General features: G+C 46.7%; 3 protein-coding genes across 3 annotated transcripts; 2 read left to right on the top strand and 1 right to left on the bottom strand.

The window, feature by feature from the left end:
- Window positions 1–229: 229 nt before the first annotated feature.
- Window positions 230–9,583, top strand: PRELID3B (PRELI domain containing 3B). Its single transcript, XM_016202668.2, has 6 exons — window positions 230–322; window positions 4,023–4,191; window positions 5,386–5,475; window positions 5,918–5,988; window positions 6,108–6,210; window positions 7,566–9,583. Exons 1-6 carry the CDS (start codon window positions 291–293, stop codon window positions 7,683–7,685), a joined length of 585 nt encoding a protein of 194 aa, XP_016058154.1. The 5' UTR covers window positions 230–290; the 3' UTR covers window positions 7,686–9,583.
- A 554-nt stretch (window positions 9,584–10,137) lies between these two features.
- ATP5F1E (ATP synthase F1 subunit epsilon) lies at window positions 10,138–13,902 on the top strand. Its single transcript, XM_016203331.2, has 3 exons — window positions 10,138–10,258; window positions 11,996–12,122; window positions 13,752–13,902. The coding sequence occupies exons 1-2, from the start codon at window positions 10,227–10,229 to the stop codon at window positions 12,117–12,119; spliced, it is 156 nt and encodes a 51-aa protein (XP_016058817.1). The 5' UTR covers window positions 10,138–10,226; the 3' UTR covers window positions 12,120–12,122; window positions 13,752–13,902.
- Window positions 13,903–17,357: 3,455 nt separating this feature from the next.
- TUBB1 (tubulin beta 1 class VI) lies at window positions 17,358–21,589 on the bottom strand. The gene is made up of 4 exons (XM_016203345.2): window positions 21,533–21,589; window positions 19,231–19,339; window positions 18,675–18,785; window positions 17,358–18,559 (listed from the first exon to the last, which is right to left on the bottom strand). The coding sequence occupies exons 1-4, from the start codon at window positions 21,587–21,589 to the stop codon at window positions 17,481–17,483; spliced, it is 1,356 nt and encodes a 451-aa protein (XP_016058831.1). The 3' UTR covers window positions 17,358–17,480.
- Window positions 21,590–26,223: the final 4,634 nt, after the last annotated feature.

Genomic DNA, 26,223 nt, shown 5'->3' with positions numbered 1-26,223 from the left:
GCCTGCGCAGCACAGCGCCTGGGTCGGCGGCTGCGGGAGCTGCTCCCGGAACTGCGCCGACGCGGTGCGCCCGGCGCTAAGGGGCGGGGTTTTGTTGCGCCGCGCGCAAGGCTGGGGCCAAACCCGGGCCGGGATAGGGCGTGGGGCAGTGCGTGGGGACGTCCCCGGCGTCGGGCCCGACGGCGCGTGCGCGCTGCGCGGCCGGCCGGGTAGCGAGGGGGCGGGGCGGGGGCCTGTGTGGCCTCTTTGCCTTTTTGCGCCGCCCGGACACCGCGCAGGCCGCCGGCACCATGAAGATCTGGACTTCGGAGCACGTCTTTGAGTGAGTTCGGGATGTGGGACGGGTTGGTGGGGCGCGGGGCCGCTGTGGGGCGTGTGAGGGCAGGTCGGGCCTGGAATGGTGGCGAGGTCGAGGCGCCCCTCAGGAAGCTTCCAGGCGTCGGGCCAAGGTGGGTGGCTGGGCCTGAGCCCCGGCGGGTTCCGGGGGCCCCCACGCCGCCCTGCCCCGGGAAATGGGCCTCCAGGGCACAGGGCCCCGACCTCCAGGCGCAGCCCCCGCCCCGGCCGGGAGGGGGGCCAGAGGCGAGGCTCCTGCGGCTGGTAAGCCTCGGGGTGGTGGGAGCGTCGCGGAGCACGAGGTCCTGGGCGACACTCGGGGTGCGAGCGGCCCCTCGTTTGCACACCCGGCCTTCCCAAGCCCGTGGGACACGGACCCCAGAATCCCCACAGGAAGCGTGGGCTTGGTCCAGAGCCCTGGGTGGCCCCGCCGCCGTTTGGGTGGAGCCTCTTACCTCCAGTGTGACTTGATGAGCTCAGGCGACCTGGAGGCGAAACTTCCGGCAGCTCGTTGCCTTGAGGAAGTCCTGGATCGGTGTTCAAGGTCCAGCGCTGGCTCCAGTGAGCGGTGTGACCTCAGGTCACGCATTTCCAGCTGAGACACGGAGGGCAGTGCTGGACAGGGCCGCAGGTGCGCGGTGTCCTGGAGGCCGCACTCAGTGACGTCTCTGGGTCAGCAGAAACTTGTAGTAATGGAAGTGAATGGGCCTCAAATCAGTTGGATGTTGGGAGTTAAATTTCCTTCTGAGTCTGTGATTCCATGTACAAAAGAACCACACGTATAGGCCAGTGTGTTGTCATTGCCTAAATAGTTAGTAGTCACCCCAGCACACTGGACCAATTCATCTTCTTCTGCCTGGTTTGCAACGCCACCCTTGTCCCAGACTGCCCAGATTTATATGTGAATTCATTTCTCAGCTTTTCTTTCAATTCCACTGATCTTGCTCTGGTAGCCACACTGTTTTAACTTTCAGAGCTTTGTAGTGTGTTCTAGTCTAACCATTTGATTTAACAGTATTTCCCTGGGCAATTTTAAAAGAAGTTGTAAACTTCTTACCTACTTAGTGAAACAGACACAGATATCTTTTCTTCCTGGTCTATTATCATTCTGGGGCAAAGACCCTAAATTTGTAGTGTTTCTAGTGTTCTTCACCTGGGTCGCACTCTTCACTGCTCCGTTTCAGCCCCTGGGATTGGGTGGTTTATTCCTTGTGATCTTCCAGGTTTAAATGCTTCCATTGTTGGCACTGTGTCCCCTTAGAACGTTCTTCTCTATTGTTGGCATTGTGTCCCCTTAGAACGTTCTTCTCTATTGTTGGCATTGTGTCCCCTTAGAACGTTCTTCTCTATTGTTGGCATTGTGTCCCCTTAGAACGTTCTTCTCTATTGTTGGCACTGTGTCCCCTTGGAACGTTCTTCTCTGTCTTCCCTGACACTCTGTTCCCTGGTTTGTCCCCAGCCCGTCTCCGCTCTGGCCTTTTTTAATGTTTCCCTCTAATCTCCCCCTTCGTTGTAAGTGTTCAGTGAGATTCTTGTCTGGCATTTTATCAGAGATTCTTAATTGTTTTTTTTCTCTTTTTGTCACAGACTTCTCTGAGATTTGAGAAAGGCTGTGGGACCCTCCTCCCAGAAGATAGACATGTTCAAGTAAAAGCTGTGCATGTCCTGGGAGAAGAAGTCCTCATCCTGACTCTCTCTAGATACTCAGGGCTTTTCCATCAAGGTCCCAGCTGATTCATACACACTTAGGGTGCACCAAAATCTGTACCTTGGGCTTCAGCCAGTCTTGAACTTCAAATCCTTATTTTCAGGTCCTACCAGACCTCTCTACTCACATGCCCCACTGGCCCTTCAAACTTCATGTACCTGAAATTAAAGTATTCTCTCCTAAAAATCTCCCATCTTAAGGATGACCCTATCTAACAATAGTATCTAAGTCATCATTCTGTGTCTTACCCATCTTTGGTTTCCCATACTTTCTTCTGAGGCCTTGCATGTAGTTGGCATTCAGTTGTGAAGTCATTCATTGACTCCTTCAGCAGCTGTGAGTGCCCACTATGTACCAGGTACTGTTCTTGGGACTGGCAGAATTTGTTGCTTCAGTGGAGTTAACAGTGTCTCCCGCCTCGTTTTATAGGTGAAGAAATTGGACAGGTCAGTAAGCCACCACCAGGTTCTTCAGACTGCCCTTTGGTGCTGTCTTTGAATGTTTCAGTGTGAGGTCTTGTCACATAATTACACTGATAGAGTTTAAATTAATTGTGGGAAGACTTAATCATAATAGGCCGCCTTTGTAATGTTTGAGCCAGTTCTGTTTCATAAAGCAGTCTTAGTTCAAGCTAAGTCAACACTGGTGTTTTCAGGTTGGCTCAGAGAAGAGAGAAGGGCTGAATTACAAATGTTACACAACTACCCTGAAGCCATGCAGTTGTTCTTTTTTTGAGGGGATGGGGGAAAGAGTTAAGTGCAAGAAGTCCAGCTGGCCATGGTAGGGTACTAGATGGAGCTGGGCAAAGGGTTTGTCTGATTTTCATTTTAGATAGTCGCCTTGGTAACAGTCAGTGCTTGTCCTGTGTCCTATGTGTGGGGACTGTGTAGATTAATAAAGTAGCTCCACTTTTATAACTGCATTGATTGCTGAGTAAGGCCTGAGATTAAAAACAAAATGAGATTCATTTAATATTGTAGCACAAATGAAAACATTAAAAATAATGTCACTAGTTGTCCTGGGTTCTGGGAAATGAATGGTATTGAGATTTTCCTTCTGTGGACGCGAAGTAGCTGTCAGGCTCAGTTCTCTGAAAAGTTAAGGCGCCTTTCCTGGTCAGTGTAGTTAACGCGGGCTCCTTTGAGCAGGGTGTTTTTTGTATAGCCTCCTGTGCACATAAGTTGTAAAGTGAACGAATGTACATCACATTCGAATCACCAGGCTCACGTGCTTTGTCGAGAGATAAAGTTGCGGCAAATTCCATTTCAATCCTAGAAGATGAGCAGATCTTACTATATTAGGAAGAATATTAGAAAATAGCATATTAGGAGCATCTTAAAAACATTTTATTATATTGAGTGATCTTTTCCAAGCCAATCAGAATCATTCCTTGGGGCAAAGCAATGGATAAAGATTGACTGGCGGGGTCACTGTTATTTACTACCTTAATATAGAGAAAAATACATTTTTAATATGGTATTTAAATCAGTGATGTTTGAATCTTTTTGTAATCACTAAGAATTTACAGTGCATATAAGTTACTTTACTCTTGTTACTTTATAGCTTCATACTGTAATTGGGATCAGACAAAAGGATAATATAACAATTTCTGCTGCTTGTTTCTGTAGAACATAATTTTTAACTACATTTTTATGAATTTGGTTCTTAGAAACAATTTACATGAGAAAGTGGACATGGGTAATAGGAAAGATTGTTTAAGAAACTACTGTGATGCTCTATAAGCTATTTTAATCTTTAAAGAAATTAATTGCACCATATGACCTGTGCGCTGAAAAATACTGAAACCTATATAGGTTTAAAATGTAGATTGAGCCCCCAAAATCATCTTTCAGTCAGTGTTTCAGAAAATAATTGTCCCTAAGTAAATTAAACTTCCATTGTAAAGAATAATTTGGTGGATTATAAAACTGGCTTAATTTATATGCATATTTTGAAATGTTTGTGCTTTATGTTGCAGCCACCCGTGGGAAACTGTTACAACAGCTGCAATGCAGAAATACCCAAACCCTATGAACCCAAGCGTGGTTGGAGTCGATGTACTGGACAGACATGTAGATCCTTCTGGAAAGTTGCACAGCCATAGACTTCTCAGCACAGAGTGGGGACTGCCTTCCATTGTGAAATCTGTAAGTGTGTCTTTATTCCTGCAGAAATGTGACTGCTGGGGAGAAAGTTTTCCAAACCACATTATAATTTCAAATAGGTTGTGGGAGCAGATTCTAAATGTCATTTTTGCATCAGTTCAAATTGTATTATAATAAACTTGAGTTATGAGTGTATAATGAATTGGAAATATTATTACAGTCTTCATGAAGGCACCTAATAAAACTTTCTGAAGGAAGCCAGGTAATGCTCTGTAATCTAAAAAGAGTTATATTCTGCTTTTCCTGCTTTTGCCAGCAAGTTGAGACGAATAGTAAGATTTGGAAGTAATGATCTGGTGGACTGTTAGGTGACCGCTGTGTTGTCAGCAGTGGTTCGTGCACATGTGGAGAGCAGCATTTTCTTGGACTTGGCTGTTGCCACATTATTCCAAGGTCTGGTCCTCCTCCCCATACAGTTCAAAACGTAATTCTATTCAGGTACAAGCAAGCAGGCTTTAGTGATTTGATTTAACCAGCAAGAAACCAGAATGCAAATTTGTAGTATGGGAGAACTCTGGTATGATAAGTGGACCTAGTTTTCGGTAGAAGTTCCCTTTCTCGAAGGTAGATCCACCCAGAAAACGAAAGTGCACAGTTTTCAACAGGAAGGTACTGATTGCTTCCTTTGTACAAACTACTGCATTAGGTAATGGGGACACAGAAATAAGCAAACTTGGGTGATTCCCTTGGGGCCAGAGCCTTGGGAGTGCCACTCACTGGGTGTAATGTCCTCTTTTATTACATGGCTGTTTCCTGTCTGGAGAATGAGGTATTGGCACCCTCTCCCTTGGATGGCTCTAGGAAGATGCTGACTGGCACTCCTGAGCTCTCCTTTTCCTGATTTCTCCAGATACTCTGAGCCCCACGTTTCAGTCCCCTGCTCCTTGGTCACATTGGCAGGTGCAGCATCCTGCCTCCTACAGTACGTCTCCTCGGTGGGCGGCTTGCTAAGCGCCTCTGGGAGGGTGTTTTGTGGAATCTCATCTCATCCATGGGGTGTGAATTCCTGATACTCTCTCTCAGATAGGCCTTTCTGACCTTTGTCTGATGCCTCATTTTTTTTTTTTAAAGAAACAGATTTTTGGTTCAAGACTAACACATTTTACTTTCAAGTAAACTATTGATACACTTGTTAGAAATCCTTCCTCTGATTACTAATTGTGGATTTTTATTTAGCTGATTGGTGCAGCAAGAACCAAAACATATGTGCAAGAACATTCTGTAGTTGATCCTGTAGAGAAAACAATGGAACTTAAATCCACTAATGTAAGTTTTGGCTTCCTTTTGTTTTTATTTTAAACTATTTGGCCTAAGTTTTTGTTTCTCTTAGAACTGAAGAGGTGAATCTGGCTCTGCGTGGGGGTTTAGGCAGTCAGCACTCACATGTTCTGTCATCTTTGCCTGTTTGCAGCTTAGCCTCACCGCTCCAGTGAGCCTGCTTAGCATTTCTAGGGTTCAGCACTCAATAAAATGAATTCAGGATTCTGTGCATGTTATTACTCTTGTAATGCTTTTGTAGAATTACTTTTTAATAAAAAGTAAGCAATGAATAGTAAAATTTGAATTCTATTTGCACAGTAATATCTAAGTGGTTTATTTGTTCTTTATACTTAGCTAGCAAGATTTGGGTTTGTAAATTAATTTTGGAAATGTTTCTAATCTTGATTTCAAAAATGATTTGATTTTTTTTTTTTTTTAATTTCTGTAGATTTCATTTACAAATATGGTTTCAGTAGATGAGAGACTTATATATAAACCACATCCTCAGGACCCAGAAAGGTAAGAAAAAAATGTTTTAACAAACTTATTTTACAGGTGTTTTAATTTTTTTACCAAATATTTCCTTTAAAAATGAAATTCAGATGGTTCTGAGGCTGTGTGAATTTGTTTTGTTCCAGAACTGTTTTGACTCAAGAGGCCATCATCACTGTGAAAGGAGTCAGCCTCAGTAGTTACCTGGAAGGGCTGATGGCGAACACAATATCTTCCAACGCCAGTAAAGTATGTGAGGCTGTCTCCTGGTTGCTTTTATTCGTGGGTTTTGTTTGTTACTCACACAGGCTCTGGGGCTCAGCACATCTGGGTGTCCACACCCAAGCTCTAACTCTTACCAGCCCTTTCAACCTTGGGCAGTTAAGTTAACCTTTCTGTGCCTTAGTTTACCATCTGTGAAGTTGAGATTAACTGCCCATCTTACAGGGTTAGACTTGAAGAGTCAATGAGATAAGGAAAGTGCATGGCCCAGGGACCAGCATGTGGGAAATGCTCAATTGCATATCGCCATGTGTCGTCGTTTAAAGCACCAATTCTCAACCTTTTTTCATTATCATCTCCCCCTGTCCCAGATCCATTTTAGACATTTTTTTCCTAATCACCTTACCCCGTGTAGTTACTTAATATGATAGATGATAGGTAGATCAGTAGATAGAAAGGTAGGTGGTAGGTAGGTAGATATGCTTTATACATAAAAAAATATTTTTTTCACCACCACCTCAGCTAATTTTTGCCCCATTGAAAGCACATGATTTAAATAAGTTTAGAGAAAAGGATGCTTAGTGCACTGTTCTATAACATTTAATGTAATCATTCAGCAGTCCAAAGATATTCATAGATAGATTCCCACTCTGTGCCAGGCAGAGTGCTGGGCTAGACTTGGGGGGGCAGCAGGAAATAAAGAAATGCGGTCCCCGCCCTCGTGGAACGAGGGAAGGCGACATTCATTGCACAGCAAATCATTAGGAAAAGAAAAGTACAGGAAGGTTCAAGAGTGTTCACTGTGTGTTCAGTGAGTGGTGGTGAGTACTGAATAGTAGCGACTGGTTGTGAGGGATGTGCAGAGAGCATTTCAGATGGGCTGAGTGTGCAAAGTCCCTGAGGCAGGAAAAATGAAATGCCACTGCTTCTTTTCCTCGAGGAATTGCAGAGAGTCCCAGGGGAGAATGGTTAAGAAGTCAGGGACCAGATCTTTCAGAATTTTGGTTTAAATCTTTGGTTTAGAACTTATATAGGATTTTGGTTTAATTTTTATGGACAAAAAGAAAAGGGGTTTGACCTCACCCCCAAAAAGGGCACTACTCTAATCATGATATAAGTAAAACAGCACTGTCACTTAATTGTAGATTCTTTTGAGAACATTTTTTGCATACAAAATGAAAATCAGTTTGTAGAGCAAGCCAGTTGCTCAAGGTATTTGTCATTCAGTAAATCAAGACGCAGCAGCAAGGACAAAATCGGTCCATCTTAGTGAGGCTTAGTTAGATTTGTAATGCTCCCTGCTCCTTCCTGATGTGCCATTTATTTGATAATGTGCCTTTGCTCTCACTTGGTAACAATAAATGTATTGGATTTTTTTAAAGGGCCGAGAAGCAATGGAATGGGTAATACATAAATTAAATGCAGAGATTGAAGAATTGACAGCTTCAGCAAGAGGGAGCATAAGGACACCGATGGCAGCAGCAGCATTTGTAGAGAAATGATGAAAGTTGGTTACAACACCCAGTCCCCCGGATCTCTACTAGCTGATATTATATTTATTTGTTATTTAAAAAACACAACTATATTTTAGGTAGAATTTTTTTAATAAGCCGAAGAAAGGCTATGTGACTTGATCAAAACAAGGAGGTACAGGGTTTCTAAATAAAAGGGAACATCTGAAATTGTTAGTGTTTGAAATGACTATCGAGTTTTGAAGATTCCATATTTATGTGAAAATTTTAACAATTTTTGAAAAGTACTTGAAAATTGGTGTTAGTATATTAAATCTCCTTCAGGTTGAATTGTAAAGCTTTTCATGCATTGGAACTCTACCTGGCTTGGACCAACACCAGGACAAAGCAGAACCACCTCTAAATAGACAAAATTGCTCTGCTGGGTAAACTTCAAGAGGGATCTCACTTTCTAGGAGAAATTGCATAGTTTTAAAAGATACCAATTTGTATAAAATAACGTGCTCTGCTATAAGCCACCATTAAAAACCACAATGTTTTAATTTGGTACTTAAATGACATTTTTGGAGTGAAAATTATTACTCAAGTAATATATAACTCTATCAAAAATGTGATTTATTCTATCAAAGAGTACTGTATTGATTTGCCAAAGTTTTGTAACTAAGTAAAGGTATTACCTTCCTTGGATTTGTACTTTATGACTTAGTTTGCTGTATCGTGGGCTGGTTATGTTAAGTGAAAAAATAAAGTCATTACTGGAATTCTGCAGCACTCTAAACTTACACAGAAGAGCAGCTGTTCACATCTTTTAGCATTTCACATTTGCCTAACTTATAAATTGCCATGTGTCAGAATCATGGTTCTGTAATTGCTAAAACATGATCTGCCAGGTTCTTTGAATTTAATTACTTTTTGAAGTAATTATGACCACAAAACATCTTTTTTACATGAGGAGCTGTACATCATTTGAAATTGCTCAAATGATGTCTTGATCTTGAGGCACAAATCCCAGGTACTTAATGTTTTTAATAATACGTTGCCACTGCAGGAGGGCAGGGGCAGTGGGGAAGAAGAACCATAAGGAGGAAAAAGCATTGCCTAAACCAACCACTATGTGAATTGTTTTGCAGCTTTTATTTATGGAAAATCCTCCTTTTGGGAGCCAAAGGGCTGCTGCACTCTGAAAAACAATCCAGTAAATGTATTGTGTTTCATATTTTGTAGCAGTTCATTATCAACCAGTAAATAATATCTTTGATACTTGCCATTGTTGCTTAGAGAGTATTCTTGTTAAAAGGTGATTAGCTCTTGCCGTTATTTTACTTGCGTCATGTTATAAACTTCTAGTCAGGTTTCCTGTAAAAGCAACCAGGCAATATATGTACAAAAACCACAGAAATAGGATACAAACTACTTAAATATTAGTGTTTTTCTACTTATGATATTGTTTAGCTTAAGACTTCTTGGGGCATTTGTAAAAGCAAGTGAAATTCAATAAGGTTTTTTATTATTTTTTGTAACCAAAAATGGTTTTTACAATTGAAATAACATTTAAGCTAAACAAAACATGGCTAAATACTGATTTTTAATAAAAAGTTGCCTTGTATGACTTATGTAAATTATACTTGTTCTGAAAAAGGTATAATGAATGCCCTGATGATAAAAAAAATTAACAAATTTTATTCTGTTCGATTTTGTTTTACTCAGACCTAATGATAAAATTACTATTTTCCTTTCGGTTAAGTAGTTGGTAGTTTATGGCTTTCACCTGTTAAAATATAAATGCACAGCAAGCAGATGTATTTGAGAGGACTGCACTGGAAGTATTCATAGATTACTCTTGGACTAGGAGCATCTTATCCTATTTAATATTAAAAGTGGATCTACACTAAGAACTTTTCTTGTGTTAATAAAAACTTTTAACTATGGTTTTTCCTGCTTATAATTTTTTAAAATATGAAGAGCAAAATAAGGTGTTTTTTCTTAAGAATACACTTAAGTGCCACGAGCTCTAACCCAGCTCTGCTGGAGTCAAGTCCCCTCCAACTGGACGCGCAGGGACGGGTTTCCACGTCTGGGGGTGGGTGTCCCTCGTTTTTCATCCCCCTCCTGCCCCGCCTGTCTTTGCCCCGCCCTGGGGTTGGAAGTGTTTTCAATAACATGCGGGGACGTGGCGCGCCCCACACCGGCTCGGCTCCGGTGTCGCGTCTCGCACCCCAGACCACGCGGCCTCGTGTTCCCGCCGGCTCTCCCTTGCCCCGGCTGGGTACTACGGAAGCCCGCGGGGCACACTCGGGCACCCGCCGAGCCAATCGGCAGGCGCCGCCAGCCAGCCTGCCCGGGGATTGGCACTCGCGGCCTGGGCCGCGCGCTCCTATTGGCTCCAGGCAGCGGGGCAGCAGAGGCCATTCAAAACGCCCGGGCGGGGCCCGAGGCAGCGGGATTGGCAGGTCGGGAGCCCCGCCCCTTCCGCTCCTCCGACCTGACCTTCCGGCCGCTGGGTCGCGCGCTGAGCCGACATTGACGCGTCCTCGCGATTCGGTCTGACTAGCCTCCCCGCCTCGCGACATCATGGTGGCCTACTGGCGACAGGCTGGGCTCAGGTAAGCCCGGGCCTCAGGAGGGGCGCGCGGGGCGGCCGGGTCGGAGGTCATGCGGGCTCGCGGGGGTCGGACGGCGGCTCGTCCAAGATGGCAGCCGGGCGGGCGGGCGGGGGAGGCCCGCGCAACTCGGGGGCGGGCGCCTCGTGGGGGCCGCGCGCGCGAGAATCGGCGCGCCTGCTTGCGGTGCAGCCCTGCACCTGGCGCGACACCGAGGCCTCGGGCGAACGCGACGCCGTGCCGGAGACCGCGGCTCTCAGGGACGCCTTTGCCCTTCTCATGACACTGCGGTGTACAAGTGACAAATGACATAAAACTTGGGAGCTGGAAGGATGGGGGACAGTTCTCTTGATGTGACCACTCAGCCTTTTCTGGTTTTACCAGCATCAAAATGGGGCCCTTTACAATGAGACACACTTGTTTTTTATTTTGAATTAACTCCCGTTGCTCTTACCTACAGAGAGCCCTGCGCATAGGTAGTGGCGGCTCATGGACGCTAAGATACGGAGCCCATTTGAGGACATAGCTTCTAGTGTAACGGAAAGACCCGTCTAGGTTCCTGTGCTACCTGTCACACCTGATTTCTCTGCCTGTCACCCAGTCGAGCGTAGTACCTTCTTCAGGTGACACACCTCACCTGCCTGGATAAAGTAGCACCTTCTAGTGGTGGGTAGAGGCCCGTGGGACACCTGAGCAACCCAAGAGTTCTTGACTTGTGAGGTCAAGCAGAGTTTTGCAGAATTGGGACGATAGGTCCAGGAATGGGTACCCTTCATTAAGCACCTACTATGTGAGGGATGCAGTGACTCATGCTTTTCACACTTTGTCTCTCCTCCTCCCACCCACCTGTGGGGCAATAATTATTCGTCTATTTTATTCTATTGTTTTCCGGGTGAATAAACGAGCTGAAAGATTGAACAGCCTGAAGGTCACCCAGTAAGTGTGGAAGCAGGCATTGGAACGCCTACCTCTTGGCCAAAAAAAAAAAACCCCACATCTGAAAACATGAGAAACTAGACAGCACCACTCTCCCCCTACCCTCCCCCCCTTCCTGTTTTCAGAAAGTGTAAAAAGTGAGTTGACATCTTCTGGAAAATAAGATGTTGATGGGAGTCCATCCACCAAAGAAGAAGCAGGCGGTTAGATATTTTGCTAGAATTGATGATGCTCTCAAAGGACCATTGCAGTTTAATTTGGGAACCTTGATTGGGAAGTATGTTTCATGGCAGAATTGTGAAACAGAATCCAATATTCTCAGTGAAACCTTTAAATAGTTAATCAGAGGAAGAACTTTTCGTTCAAAATAGCTTTTTTTCTCTTTTAATTATATATCCTTTACCTTATAAAAATAATATAAGAAAAAGTTTTAAGTAGAGAAGTTGGGGAAAATCCCTCATGTTATAGACTCCATTTAACATTTTGGTCTATTTCCTGTGCTGTGGGATTTTTAAAAAATATCTATGCATGTTTTATTTTAAATTAATATATATTAAAGCAAGGAAAAAATACAGAGTAGAAAAACTAAAGCCCACCCATCCTAACACCAGTTAAGACTCTGGTACATTTCTTCTTGGTCTTTTTATAGATTGTTTTTAGCATTGTCATTTCTAAACCCAGTTTCATAATAATGCACCATCAAACTAAAATTAAAAATATAGGAAGAAAAAGGAAACCAGTTTCACAACCAGTCTGGCTGGATCCTTGATAATTAACTTTATATCATCTCTCATTTTCTCCTAGCTACATCCGATACTCCCAGATCTGTGCAAAAGCAGTGAGGGATGCACTGAAAAGTGAATTCAGAGCAAGCGCCGAGAAGACTTCCGGCAGCAGTGTAAAAATTGTGAAAGTGAAGAAGGAATAATGTGTAAGTTCTGACTGAGAACAGTTGTATCTTAAATATTTAGAGTACTTGAAAAAGTCAAAGTAATTTTACTTTTGAATTTGTCCCATTTTTGGTAAGTCAGTACATGTAGAAGTTAGTGGGATAATAATTTAACCCTTTGCGGTCGTTTGTCTACTCTCAGCCACCAAAGCTTTTTTACCGTTCCGGTTGTATGTCTGCTCTCAGCCACCACAGCAAGGAACCGTACAAATCTTAACTCTATTCATTCATGTATCAGTTCATAATTTCTCTGAAAGCTCTTAATTCCGACCAGTACGACACCCATGTCCAAATTTAACACGACCGCAAAGGGCTAAAGCATATAGGTTACAGCAGTCGTGTGGCAAAATCAAAGAATGCTGTTTGAAGCACTGACAAACAGAAGTAATTGGCACGTTGATTTTTCAGCTCATTTAGCAATGCTTAGGTAGAGAGCCATCTCATTTTAATTAAACCTGTTTCATTTTCACCAAGTCAAATAACCTGGAGGATAAACTCCCCGTTTCTGTAATTGCAGTTGGCATTACATAACAGTTCAGGAGTATGAAAAATTACAGTCCTTTGTGTTTTTGTTTCCCCCACACCTGCTAATGTTCTCGCAAATCCTACCTGAACAGAAGGGCTGCAAGTGCAGGTGAAAGTCCTGCCATTTATCAAGCAGGAAAATCTGCAAGACCCTGCAGTGAGCCCTGCTTTGCCAAGTGCACTGTGCTCTCAGAGGGTTTGGCTCATTGCACTTCTCCAAAGGTGTTGGCAACGTAAAGTTACTTTCTGTAGGTGACAAGACCGTTTTTGACCAGTCGGACTTTTGTGCTCCAAACTACTAAAGTGATCTCTCTAAACCACTTTTTTGACATTGTTATTTCAAAGATAAGCAAGGCAGATTATCAGAGAGATGTTTTTTAGATTTAGTTTTCTTGTTTTGCTTTTAAAAAGCTTCTGACCCACAATAACAGGGAGATGTGATAAATATTAATTCTTTGGCAGCTTGTGGTTATGAGCAATTTTACTTATTGGAACTGTCTCCCCTAAGCACTTTTCATTTTGAATTAGTAAATATTTTATTATGAGTCTGGAGATGCAGTGTTTTGAATTTAGCCCTTTTTCTGGGGGCTCTCTGTCTGTTCTCTTAATTCTGAGTGAGGAGACCTGGCTTTATGTTGGATTGTTTTGTTTTTAACAGTGAGCTAACTGACAAAATCACAGCCCTTCTCTGCAGCATAATCTAACCAAACCCTGCATCTCACTCCCTTGACCTTGTGATATCCTTGGGTCAGGAAGTAGTGTCCAGCTCCATAAACAAAACATTGGCCACTCTCCACATGTCCTGCAGGGGATTTGGCCCCCACCCCATCATCACAGGGGAATTTTAGTGTCTTTTAAAGGCAAATTAGTTTCTTTATTGCTGGGCAAGTGTTTGGTTTTACTTAGCAGGGAAGTAAGTGCCTGTTCAGCTAAGGCCCTGCGGAGAGCCAATGTTCCTCACCAACTGTGTGAATTGAAGCCACAGTTATATAATTCATTGTAAGGAAGTTATTTTCCCCATTCATGTTGGGTTTTTAAGAAAACACAGAGGACTAGCAACTTTTGCATTTTCTTTTTTCCTCCTAGACCCTGACTAAAGCTTGAGATGCCACATTTTCAAGGTGAAGCCGTGTGGGCACATGTTATGGCAGATTGAAAACGATCTCACTTCATGGGGGGGAAATACTGTCTCGTTGATAGATTGACAATGCCAATAAACTGAAGCAGGCTTCCCTCACGCTGTTGTGTTGGTTTCTGTCAACTCGACTCATTCCTTTCCTTTATAGGAACTGTCTACACAACTGCGGGGCCATGACCGTGTGAACCGAGGTGTCTGAAGTGGGGGAACCGGGTTTAATATCTAGTGACCAAAGAGATACAGAAAACAGTTTGAAAACGTGTCAAAATAGAAAGTGTTCTTTTTCGTGACATTAACTAGACAGACTGTGTCATTGAGGCCCTTGTTTTCCCTTTTCTTTGAATTGCAGAGGTCATGTCAGAGCCACAGTGGGTCGTTCCCCACCGGCCTCCTCCCTCTGTGCAGGCAGTGGTCTCCATAGGTAGTACTGCTTTCCCAGTAGCCTAAGTGAAAATAATCACTGAAACCCTCTATTAGAAGAGAACTACTAAACTGTTGCATTCACTTTTTTGTTGCGCACTTAGACCTATAGAGAACTATTAATGTTGGGATTTATCTAAGCACAGAAAGCCCCTCTTGTCTGGTGAAAATCTTTACATTCTGGGAGTGTTGCTCATAGGAAATGAGGCAAAGCCATTCAGTCACCCACCAGCTTCTGGAGCTGAAATTAAAATCCAAGGTTCCTGACTGCAGTCTCGGGCCTGATGATTACGACAGTTAGATGGTGTTTGCAAGGTGACTCATTTAGTCATTAAATATTTACGGATGAAGAATTGTTGCAAGTTTTTGTTTTTATCTTTCTTTGAAACTTGGAAACACTTGGCCAAGTAAAACTGCATTGCAGAGTTAACTGCTTGATTTTAACTGTTTTTGGAGAATAGAGAACTAAGTTTATACAGGAAATTTTGAAACATGGTTCAGCTCATGCATCAGGACCAGCTCTCACCATGGCACTTGAGCTCATAATAATTTATCAGCCTCTTAGCAATGGCCAGAAGGAGCCCAGAAAATGTCTTTGTTCTCAGCTCAGGGAGACCGACTACCTGCCCCTGGGACACTTGACCTGTAGGTTTTATTTAATTACCTGTAGGTTTTATTTAATTATCAGGCACAGGGCATGCCGGGAGCAGCAGCAGAGTGAGTGGGAGAGCCAGGGCAGCCACTTAAGAGCTCCTGCAGTCCTTTGCCCCGGGCTGTTGTCCTGCTGTTTTGAAGTCAAGGCACCTGGATTGTCAGTGATGGAGGGACTAGGAAGCATCTTTCATACAAACAAGAGTCAGTGAATCACGAGGCTGTTGCGCCTTTTTGATAACCAGACAAAAGTAACTGATAGGCAAAGGGCAAAATTATTTCTAGCCAAGTAATTAGAGATAAGTCATTTATTAGGGAGGCAAATGTGATCATTGGAGGTGAGACTTAGGGACAGGGCTTGTGACATGGCAAAGATTAAAGGAACTGTATAAGAGAGATTTACTGCCAGCAAAGATTCCTTGAGGCTCTTTCTCTGTGTTTAAAAAAAAAAAAAAATACCCTGAGCTGATAACTGATGAAATAAACTCTGCATTCAGCTCTGCTGGGTAGCTGGCATGACTGTCCAGGTTACCAGGGACCTGATCAGATCTAGTTGTGGGTATTTTAGTCACTAGTTGGGGATGGTTGAGGGTGTTGTTAATCTCTTGCTCTTGCAGTGTTCTTGGGTATGAAGTGAAGGAATTGGACAAGCTCCAAAATTTTGATTCTACTGTGTCGGTCTCCAAAAGACCAATGTCTCCGTAGCAACCATACTGCTAAAGAAATCGGCTCTTCAAAATCAGAGGGGACAGATTTCTTTTGGTTTCTGGGTTTTGGGGTTTTGTTTGTTTTTTTTAAATCTATTTCTACCATATGAAAGAGTAGGCTGGTAAGATGCATTTTTAAATATTTTTTTAATTAATCAGTCTGAGTAGTTAGACTCCAAGAAAAGGAATTTATTTTGTCTGAAATAAAGCAGTTGAGCCATTTAAAATTCAATTTCTTTGTACTTTAATGATTACTATTGAGCAAACAAAAATCTTTACAGTAATATAAGTCAGCAGAAGTCTTTTTCTTTTTAATTTAGATTTATATCCTTCCTCGCATCCACTTAATTGCCTTTTTAGATTTGAGAAGGAAAGTGCTAGAGGAAGCATGTGTGTAAATTCTTATGTAATCACAGGTTGTAAGTCTTCTCAGCATCTAAGGAAATTATGAACTTCAAAGTAAGAGCATACAGGTGCAGCTTCTTATTAAATCTGATTTTTTTTTTAGTGATTCTTGAACCACAAGTAGAAAGTGTTTAAAACTTCTTTTTTTCATTTTGTAAATAGAAGGTTTGCTATACTGCCGACAGCAAGACTTTAATTTCTCTTGGCAGTTTTAGTCATTTCTTCTTGATGCATTTGTGAAAAGTGAAGTTTCTCAGAATGAGCTACTGTCATTCCCGTCCCCCCCTCCCCCCCCCGCCTCATTATTACTGCAGATTACAGAAGCAAGTCGGGAGGCAAGGACCCAGTGCCTGCAAGTGAATATTTCCTGCAGTGAGAGTTGCAGCCTCTCCCCATTCCCAGCTGTCTGTGGAGCAAACAGGGTAGACTGGTAATTGTAGGCCATTAAACCCTATAGCCCTGGAAGGGACACAGTGCTATATGTCAGAAATAGGTAAACTAATTAAGTTATAGATTATTTGATGATGCTCAATGAGAGAAAATTAAAACAGTGTGATAGTTAAAGCTGTGTCATCCTGCAGACATTCATGGCAACTTCTGCAAATTAATCTGAACTGTAAAAGTCCTCTAAGGAGACGATGTCCTCCGTAAACAGGAAGGGCACTGCAGCCCTCGCTGCTCAGTTTTTCTGTGTGGATGGTAGCTGAGCCTCCACTGTGCCCTTTCTGAGTGAACAGAGGCTACGGAGCACCCTCAGAAAGTGGTGACCGGATGGGAGTGGGAGGGTCGTTTCGAAGTAACCTTGCAAGGCGAAGAGGGTAGTCGATGAGGCCCCGAGTCTAACACCAGTAAGAAGCCTAAATATGTAAATACATGTGTTGGAAGCTGGCTAGTCAGGGGCATGCCTCAGTTTAGCCTGTTGTGTTTGGTTTTGGTTTTGGGGAATTTGTGTGGAGAGGCCCACACTTCTTTCCTCTTTCCAGTTGGAGATTGCATGGTACACAAGGGCTGCACAATTTGCCTGTGGGTGTTGACTCACCTCAGTTGAGTCCCCAGTACAACTTAGTTACCTGGCCTTCCTGGAAGCCAGTAAGGAGAAAGTAGGGTGCTGGGCAGAGCCCTAGCAGCCGGGGAGCCAAGTCCAGGTGCACCTCAGTGCTGAGGTTTACAGGGTGCTGTTCTCCCCGCACATCCCTGCTGTCCTGATGCCCGCGCAGTGCTGTGCATACAGTAAACACCCAGTAAACAGTTGTAAACAAAGGGAGTGCTTTGTGATAAACTCACTTTACTATTCAAAGGAGTGCACACAGCGTGCATGGAATACAAGCGCCTGCAGCCGTCAGTGAAGTCCCCGCCCCACCCACCCATAGCCCCATGTCCAAGCTAGCACTGAGTGGCTGTGCGGTGTGGCCGGCCGAGCCACGCAGCGGAGCAGCCTTGGGATTGCCACCAGGAGGATGCACCTGCTGCTACTGCTCACAGCTGCTCTTGTGGTTAATGTTCCTTATCCTCTGCTTCCGCCTCTGCCTCTGCCACCACCTCCTCATCTTCGTCTAGAGCCACTTTGGCGTCTTGAAACTGCTGGTACTCAGACACCAGGTCATGGATGTTGCTCTCAGCTTCGGCAAACTCATTGATGTCCATCCCCTCGCCAGTGTACCAGTGCACGAAAGCCTTCCTCCTGAACATGGCTGAGAAGTGCTCCGACACCCTGGTGAGGAGCTCCTGGATGGCCGTGCTGTTGCCGATGAATGTGGCAGCCATGCTCAGCCCCGGGGGTGGGATGTCACAGACAGCCACCTTGACGTTGTTGGGGATCCACTCCACAAAGCAGCTGCTGCTCCTGGTCTGCACGGTGAGCATCTGCTCGTCCACTTCCTTGGTGGACATCTTCCCCCGGAAGATGCAGGCCACCGTCAGGTAGCGGCCCCGCCGGGGGTCGCAGGCAGCCATGGTGTTGCGGGCATCAAACATCTGTTGGGTGAGCTCGGCCACCGAGAGCGCCCGGTACTGGTGGCTACCCTGGGCGGTGAGGGGGGCGAAGCCAGGGATGAAGAAGTGGAGGCGGGGGAAGGGCACCATGTTCACAGCCAGCTTTCGCAGATCGGCGTTGAGCTGGCCCGGGAACCGGAGGGAGGTGGTGATGCCACTCATGGTCAAGGACACCAGGTGGTTGAGGTCGCCATAGGTGGGTGTGGTCAGCTTCAGGGTGCGGAAGCAGATGTCATAGAGGGCCTCGTTGTCGATGCAAAAGCAGGCGTCGGCATTCTCGATCAGCTGGTGGATGGACAGCACGGCGTTGTAGGGCTCCACCACTGTGTCTGACACTTTGGGCGAGGGCATGACGCTGAAGGAGTTGAGGATGCGGTCGGGGTACTCCTCTCGGATCTTGTTCATAAGCAGTGTTCCCATGCCCGAACCCGTGCCCCCGCCCAGCGAGTGCACGATCTGGAAGCCCTGCAGGCAGTCGCAGGCCTCGCTCTCGCCCCGCACGACATCCAGGACGCTGTCGAGCAGTTCTGCTCCCTCTGTGTAGTGGCCCTTGGCCCAGTTGTTGCCTGCCCCAGAGTTACCTGTGGCAGAGGAATCGTGATTACCTACCCAGAGTCAAGGGAAGCGGGGTGGAGAGAGGAGGACACCACTAGCAGGCATCCTCTCCTCCCGATGGAACTGTCCAGAAAAACCTACCGTGGATAAAACTGTCTGGTTGAAAGAGAGTTCCCAGTTTGCTGGATCGAATGCTGTCCATCGTCCCAGGTTCCAGGTCCACCAAGACAGCTCGGGGCACATATTTCTTACCTGTGCAGAAAAATAGGAAGAAGTCAGCAAACTGTTGTTTTTCTAAATGTTAATGATTCATCAAAACAGAACCTTGTGATACTGCCCCTCCCCCCAACAAAGGTGTCTGTGATAGAGATTTGCAATCACATCCTGACCCCAACAAAAGTTGCACAAATCTATAAAATACCTTAAAAATTCTTCCATTATTGTTTCGTTGTGTTGTGTTGCCAATGACAGAGAGTCTGTTCCTAGTGGAAATGCTGCTGGTTTTTATTCAAAAACCAAAAAGGAAGGTTGGTGCTAAAACTGGGTGTTAAGACGTGTGACCTTATTTAGCGTCTTCTTTGAACAAGGCTTGGGAACCCATCGCTTGACATCCTGCTGCTCTGCCCAGACATCACTCATGGGACATCTCACGGTCCCCCCTCTGACCACTGACTGCTCCCAGAGCGCAGCATCCTACCGTGGGCCTCATTGTAATACACGCTGATCCTCTCCAGCTGCAGGGCGCAGTCCCCGCCGTAGCTCCCAACCGAGTCAATGCCATGCTCCTCACCAATCACCTCCCAGAACTGAAAGCAGAGAAGGAGTGGTCAGTGTGCAGAGGGAGCCGGAAAAGGCCAGGCTGGCTCCCTCGAGTCAGCAGCTTGAGCAGGAAGACAGGAGGCCTGGGCCCACTCGCCTGGGCCTCCCTGACCATACCTTCCCAGACGTGCTCTTCGTCCTCATAAATTTCCTCTCCGCAGCGTAATTCACTTCGTGCCTCTACCACACGTACATCTGAAGACTGACTCCTATACGCACCCGAACTCCCCAAATGAACTGTCAGCACAAGTTATTAAACTGGATTTTGCTCTTACTGAATTCAGGCCATTGTGCACATTAAAGCTGTTTTAGAATTTCACATCAGACAGTGTAGCTCTAATTTCACCCAGCAGTGCTACAAACTTGTAACGTATAGACTCTGGAATGCAAACGGACTGAACTCTTGGCTGATTTTACAGGAACATCTCATTTCACTTTGGAGATTTATTTTCATGCAGCATACCCAACAGAACAGAACTGGGACATCTATGCACGATTCAAGCGATGCGTATTTTTGATGATCAGGTGTGCACACAATTCAACATCAAACAGAGCTTATTGTGACTATTTGAAACATATTACACTTTTAGTCACATACACAGTTTTTATTAACGTAGATACCTGCCAAGTTCTCAGTAGGGAAACAGTTACTGAGACGGCTTCTTTTCATTGCCTTGGAGAGGCCCATGGTCCAGGGCAATGAAAATATATTCATTTATGCTAAAGTTCCCAAGGGGTTTTTCCCAGCCATGTCTTATAAATGACAGCTCTGCTCCGGCTGTGGTCTGTCTTCTAGTGAATGACCAGCACTGTTCAGGGCGTGGAAGAATGAATCAAGCTAAGTTCTGTGGCACCGCAAAGTCAACGTAACTTCAAGTTCTTATGGCCCCAAATAATTCGTAGATGCTGGGGTTCTAACCACTAGACAACACAGTTCTGGAGTAAGAGCGAAGACTCTGTCTGGACCTGCACTCCCCGGCAGGCCTTCGTTCACATTGTCTCCCAGCGTCAGGGCAGTGGGCTCGGGCCTCCCCTTCTCCACGGGCTGCCACTTGGCAGTCATCACCGGTGTGGACGGCAGTGCTTCTCTCCAGGCAGTAACCGCCTTTGCCCTGGGTTTTAAACTCCTGCGTCAAAGACTGGTCTTAGCACAGCAGCGTCATTCACAGCAGCCCAAAGTGGGAAACAACCCAACGTCCATGGGTGGATGAGTGGGTAACAATCGATGTTTCTCTCTCTCAAATCAATAAAAACGTTCTCAGAGGGAGGGAGGGAAGGAAGGAAGAAGGAAGGAAATTCTGACACCTGCTACAGCATGGATGAACCTGAGGACATCATGCTCAGTAACAAGCCAGTCACAAAAGGACAAATTCTGTATGATTCCACTTATGAGGGACCTAGAAAAGTCAAATTGATACGAGACAGAGCAGAATGGTGGGGCCTAGCACCGGGGAGAGGACTGTGGAGTTACTTTTTAGTGGGGACAGTTTCAGTTTTGCAAGATACACTTTAAAATGGTTAGGATGGTAAATTTTAGGCTGTGTGTTTTACCACAACTTTTTAAAATTTAAAGACAGTTTTAATACAATTGATACTTGTAAAAGTCATTTTAAAGCAGCAATGAGAATCAGATACTGTTTGGTCATCTTAAGATTAGGGTTGGGGTTTTCTTAGCATTAGCCAACTGAGCCAGGTCCTGCACAGAAAACTTAAGGGGGGAGGAGAAAAACTCACATATCCCAGAGGGTGTATTTTAATTCTTTTTGCTACTGGGCACAAGACTTGTAGGTTTACCTCTTTCCTTTTCTGTTGCATATTAAATAGAACAGTAGTTGATCTTTTCTAACTTTATAACATAAATATGGGAGAGGGGGAAAGATAGTTTAGTGAAATTGTGTCAAGTTTCCCAGCAAACTAGAAAACTGGAGACAAATTACTGTTTTTAGATATGAAAAGTTCATTGCTTAAAGGTGATAGGAGTAAAAATGGTTGACATGTATAATACGCAAAACCCAACAAAATTAATGTGAATTAAATTAACCCTTTACAACTTTACTATTTCCTTTGTCTCTAATTAAAGGCATTGTTTAATAATCAGACACCCAGCAAGTGTATGCAGTCTGCTTGGCTGCACCTGTGGACGGTGGTGGAGCTAGTCCTAGAAATGGAAGGCTCCTTACCTTGGCTCCGATCTGGTTACCACACTGGCCAATCTGAATGTGCACGATTTCACGCATCCTTGCCTTCTGCCCAAGGGTAAGATCTTCACAGAATCCTCAGACTCCACGAGAGCCGCCCTTCACCAGTGTCAGCCCAACACGACTCTGGTCATCACAGTGATGCGACCAGCTGACCCGGCTACCCTTCCAGTGTAACCCAAGGGTGTGTCCAGCCCAGAGGCCCACCCCCACCCTTCTGTGCTCTCCGCCTATCATCCTAGTGAAGGGGGTGTTCTTTTCCTCTCCCAGCGCAGAATACTGCCTGGTCATTTCCTAGAGATCAAGACCAAAGGCTGCCTTCGTGCACGGTGCCCAGAGGCCCAGCACCAGGTGTGGGCCTGTGTGATGGACCCTGGGCACTGGTTGGTGAGGCACATGGTGCGGCAGCTCAGCCTGGCCCTCAGCACCCTTCCTGGCCCTGCATTCTGTCATCCCCTTTGCTCTTGTCCTGCTGTCCGGGGCCTTATTGCTTGCCGTTGGTTTCCTTGAGCAGACCTTGATTTCTCCAAAAGGCAGATGGACTCCCAACCACATTTCACTGAGGCCCAGCCGAGGGGGCACAGAGGGTGAACCCCACTCTTCCAGGTCTTCAGCATGCTTCCCTGAGCTCCCAGCAAACAACTTGAAAAACCAGTCCCAGTCCCCACACCTCATACCCGCAGCCAGCCCTGCCCAGCAGCATAGAGCACCAGGGATGCAGACAGGGCCACGTCTCAGTCCTGAAGCCCCTGGCACATGGGCAAGGGTCCCCGGCAAGCACCTGCTTCCTGAGGGCTCTCTCCAGCATGTGCCAGGAACCCCAAGGCAGGCCCCCATTCACTGAACAGCTACCAACAGGGACCTCCACGTGCCGGGCACACATTGGAAGCTGGGAGTTCAGGAATGGAAGGGACAGGTCTGGGCACCCCTGAGCTCACGGAGCTTCTGAGTAGGTGACTCATGTAGGAAAACACATTCATCCAGGGCATGGATTCAAACCTGGACTCAGACCCAGAGTCCCTGGTCCCTATCCTCCCTGCCTCTGGGTGATGTCGCTGAGGGTTCAGCCCTGCCTCCCAAGCCGGGTCCTGACCCTTGACTCCTGAACCCTGTGCACTTTCTGTAGGCCTAGGGAGGCCCAAGACGTGAAGTCAGTGGTACAGGAAAGTTACTAACAACAGACTTGGGGGAGGGGGTGGGTAGCCTCTCCCCACTCCCAAAGGCATTCATCTACAGAATGAAAGGACCCAAGCTGTGCACTGAAGAGAAACCCAGAGGTGGGGAAGGACTTTGTCCCCCCCTGGGGCCAGCGCCAGAGCTCTCTTGTCTGCCACTGTCCAGAAGAGGACCGTGTGACGCTGGGTCGGGCCCTGGACCAGGAGAAAAGTTGCTGTGAAGGGTGCTACTAGGACAGTTATGGACATTTGAATACACTGCAGTACATTACACTATAACATTGTATCCACGTTAGAGTTTCTACATGTGATCAGGGCCTGGGGCTTATGCAAATAGAAATCCTTTTTTTCAGGAGATACTATGATGCATTCAGGGTCAAGAGTCACCGGGCTGTGAATTAGTCACAAACATTTAGGCAACACAGTAACGATGTGATACATGAGGAGAAAGGTGAGACAATGTTAACTATAGAAAGTCTCCCCAAACTGTAGAATTAGCACTCTTGTAACACTTCTCCAGTTTGGAATTTCCTTCTACTCAAATCACAGATGCTGTGGTTCAAACTCTGCCACCCCCAAAGGTAAAGAGAAGAAAGTGTGAGTTCAAGACAAAGGAATTTGCAGGTGCCTAGCAGTACTTTCCACAAATTAAAAAACGAGCTCATAGATGTCACCCTATCCCCCCTCCCTCGGTGCCCTCTGCCCTCATCCCCTTCCTGCCCTCCCCACCTTCCCCCTGCTCCTCCGACTCCTCCAGAGCCCCAGGACAGCCCAACTGCTGCCCCCCTGGAGCACCGTGACTTTCCGCAGCCCCTGGGTCACAGACACCCCGCCTGGCCGCCCCAGCACTTTCCTCCACCCTGTTTGCTAATCACTTAGAGGCATGCCTTATCTCCCCCAGCCTGGAACTGCCACTGTCTTTCCACCTTTGAGTCCCCCACCTGCCCCTTGGGTAACGGCCTCAGCAAATGTTTGCGGAGCGCACACAGACAGCTGGGCAAGTTTGAGCAGCCACACTCAGAACGGCAAGTTGTCATAAAGGTGATAATGTATTTACTCAGTATGTCCTCACGTGGGGCAGGGCTGATGCCGGAGGACTTTTTCCTCTGTCCCCTAAGAGGTGGTCTGGGCTGAAAGTATAAACTGTTCCAAGAAACCTGGGTGTCAGGAGTGGCTTGTCGGTGGGGTAACCGCGCGCGCTATTAGGGGGAGCGGTGGCTGCTGGGGCTGCTCCTAGGGCCTGTGGGCCCAGACCACAGCCGGCGGAGGGGCACTCCTGACCTCCCTGTGTTCATTCTTTGCCCTGTGAGCAGAAGCCACTGTGTTGGGTCCCCCACCACCTCCTCCCTGGAGCACATTCCTCTTGGCCATCTCAGTTTGCTCAGGGAGGGGAAGGCCAGGTTTCTAGATGAGCGCTTAAAAGGTTTTTCTGTTAATGGGGCAGTTGGCTAAAAGGGGAAAGAAGAGGAGCCCTGTTTGCTTTGAGTCCCAGCCCCGCTGGCAGTGTTTACTCAGTCCCAGTGCTACGCTGAGCTTTGGACCGCTGAGCTTTGGACGCTGCTGGGGGCAAAGGCAGATGCTGGGCAGGGCGCCCACAGTCCCCAGTGCTGAAGCTCAGCCACTCCTGGGGCCCACCTCCTCTCTGAACCTGAGTTTTCGCAGCGGCAACGCGGAATAGTGGCCCCAGGCCCACTGTGGGGACTGACTTTGCAGGCGGTGTTTTCCAAGTCTGCTGTGTAGGATGGTAGAGGCTGTGGCTCACTGTACAGATGGCGCCATTTGTTTCTAGGTAGTGCGCACCCCTGTGTGCCAGGCTGAGCTAGTCGTGGGCGCAGAGGGCTGGCTCTCTGAGTTTAAAAATGTCTGGGCAAAACAGAAGAGTAGGAAGGCCCAGGTCGGAAAGCATCCACTCCGTCTGCATTCCTTTACCTTCTGGTGAAGGTCGCTGTGTCCCTGAGGAAGGACCTCTGCTTTGAGGGCCAATTAAGTGAAAGCCATGGCAGTGGAATCCTTAGTGTCTTTCTCAGACCAGCAGTAGCGGCTCCTTCCTGGGACACAGGTGAACAACAGATGTCTCATGAGTGGCCAGCGTTACCCGAGCTCTGATCTCCTGCCAGGATGGAGGTGACACCAGCCCTGAACTGCAGCAAGGGATTGAGAGTGGGCATCTGTGATGAAGGACAGTCCTTTTGTCCCCTGGAAAAGGACTGTGGCAAAGGCAGGTTAGTAGGACTGTGCTGGAGCTCAGGGCTTCTGCGAGCATCACCCCCGAGGGCAGAGGGCAGAGGGCAGAGGGCAGAGGGCAGAGGGCAGAGGGAAGGAGCAACAACATCCCTGAGCACGCACGGTAGGTAACACTACCGCTCCACAAGAATGCCACTGTCTGAAGACACCGAGATGACCCAGTGCGACCAGCGGGCCCTTAGTGGACACCCCCCCCCTCCAGCACACTGTCCAGTCCACGAGGAGACGCGGGGCAGCAGCCTTTTCCTACGTGTCACTGGGTCTATTATGGGAACAGAACTAAGATGATAAGAAACCAAGTGTCACCCCAAAACCTCACATCGGCTGCTTGCAGGCTTCCTCCAGGAGCTGAACCCCTGGGGTCAGATGGAGGCCCCCTCTTGTGACAAATGAAATATAATTAGGAAAAACACAGCACTCAGAACTCATTGATTTCATCCGCCTGATCTCCCTCTGCTGAGTACACTGAAGTTCCCTGAATAACTCAGAGGAGATTGTTGAATTACAGTGTTTGCTTGTGATTCAGAAGCAGAAATTTTTCCAAACATCTTACCAAGAAAATGACATCTGAGGGGCCATTAGGAGTGACTCAGCGGGTGTGGGCAGCTCATCAGCTGAGCGAGCTCCTTTCCTGTCCCTGCCTCGACGTGTGTGCTCTAACTGTAAAGGAAAGTTCTGGGAGGAAGACCAAGCAATTGGGGGAGAGGGGACTCGCAGAACATGGCTGTTTCCCACAAGCCAGGCTTCCCGGAGGAGCCTCGGACCCTGTCCCCCAGCCGGCGTGCCCCATCTCTTTGGGCACATCAAGAATCGGAGCTGGGCTGTGCCATCTCCAATGTCCAGGAGGAAACGCATGCACACGCGCACACATGCATGAACACATGTACAGGCGCCCATGCACGCACGCACACGCACTTCCCGAGCCGCTGTGATTCCGCGGGGACACGGGAACCTTCCCGGCAGCGCCGCCCCCCCCACGGTGGACAGGTCCTGAGAAGCCACGGGCCGGGCGGGAGCAGCGATGGGCAGAGTGCGGTCGGCACCTGGAGCTGACACCAAACAGAAACAGAAACTTCTGCAAGCCCGGTGCTCGTCCAAGGAATCTCTGTTGTGTGCGTCCCAGAAAGCCATTTGTTTATCCAACAAATATTGGCCAGATGCTCTCAGGGGCTCTCAGGACCTCAGGGGAGTAGGAATACGGGCCGGCTCTCCAGCGGCAGAGACGTGCAGCCCTGGTCCCCTTTCCCGGCCTTT

This window comes from Miniopterus natalensis, chromosome 7 (genome assembly GCF_054644295.1).
Source record: "Miniopterus natalensis isolate mMinNat1 chromosome 7, mMinNat1.hap1, whole genome shotgun sequence".
Lineage (NCBI taxonomy): Eukaryota > Metazoa > Chordata > Mammalia > Chiroptera > Miniopteridae > Miniopterus > Miniopterus natalensis.
Note: the sequence above shows the minus strand (reverse complement) of the source record. Positions and strands in the feature narration are given on the sequence as shown.

What these genes read in the sequence shown, in the direction of transcription:
- ATP5F1E (XM_016203331.2), top strand. Translation starts at nt 10,227, where the DNA reads ATGGTGGCCTACTGGCGACAGGCTGGGCTCAG. An exon ending in TGGCGACAGGCTGGGCTCAG is followed by an intron (nt 10,259 to 11,995) that starts GTAAGCCCGGGC and finishes ATTTTCTCCTAG; the next exon opens with CTACATCCGATACTCCCAGA.
- PRELID3B (XM_016202668.2), top strand. Translation starts at nt 291, where the DNA reads ATGAAGATCTGGACTTCGGAGCACGTCTTTGA. An exon ending in ACTTCGGAGCACGTCTTTGA is followed by an intron (nt 323 to 4,022) that starts GTGAGTTCGGGA and finishes TTTATGTTGCAG; the next exon opens with CCACCCGTGGGAAACTGTTA. An exon ending in CATCCTCAGGACCCAGAAAG is followed by an intron (nt 5,989 to 6,107) that starts GTAAGAAAAAAA and finishes GTTTTGTTCCAG; the next exon opens with AACTGTTTTGACTCAAGAGG.
- TUBB1 (XM_016203345.2), bottom strand. Translation starts at nt 21,589, where the DNA reads ATGCGTGAAATCGTGCACATTCAGATTGGCCAGTGTGGTAACCAGATC. An exon ending in GTATTACAATGAGGCCCACG is followed by an intron (nt 18,786 to 19,230) that starts GTAGGATGCTGC and finishes TTTTCTGCACAG; the next exon opens with GTAAGAAATATGTGCCCCGA. An exon ending in ACCAGACAGTTTTATCCACG is followed by an intron (nt 18,560 to 18,674) that starts GTAGGTTTTTCT and finishes CCTCTGCCACAG; the next exon opens with GTAACTCTGGGGCAGGCAAC.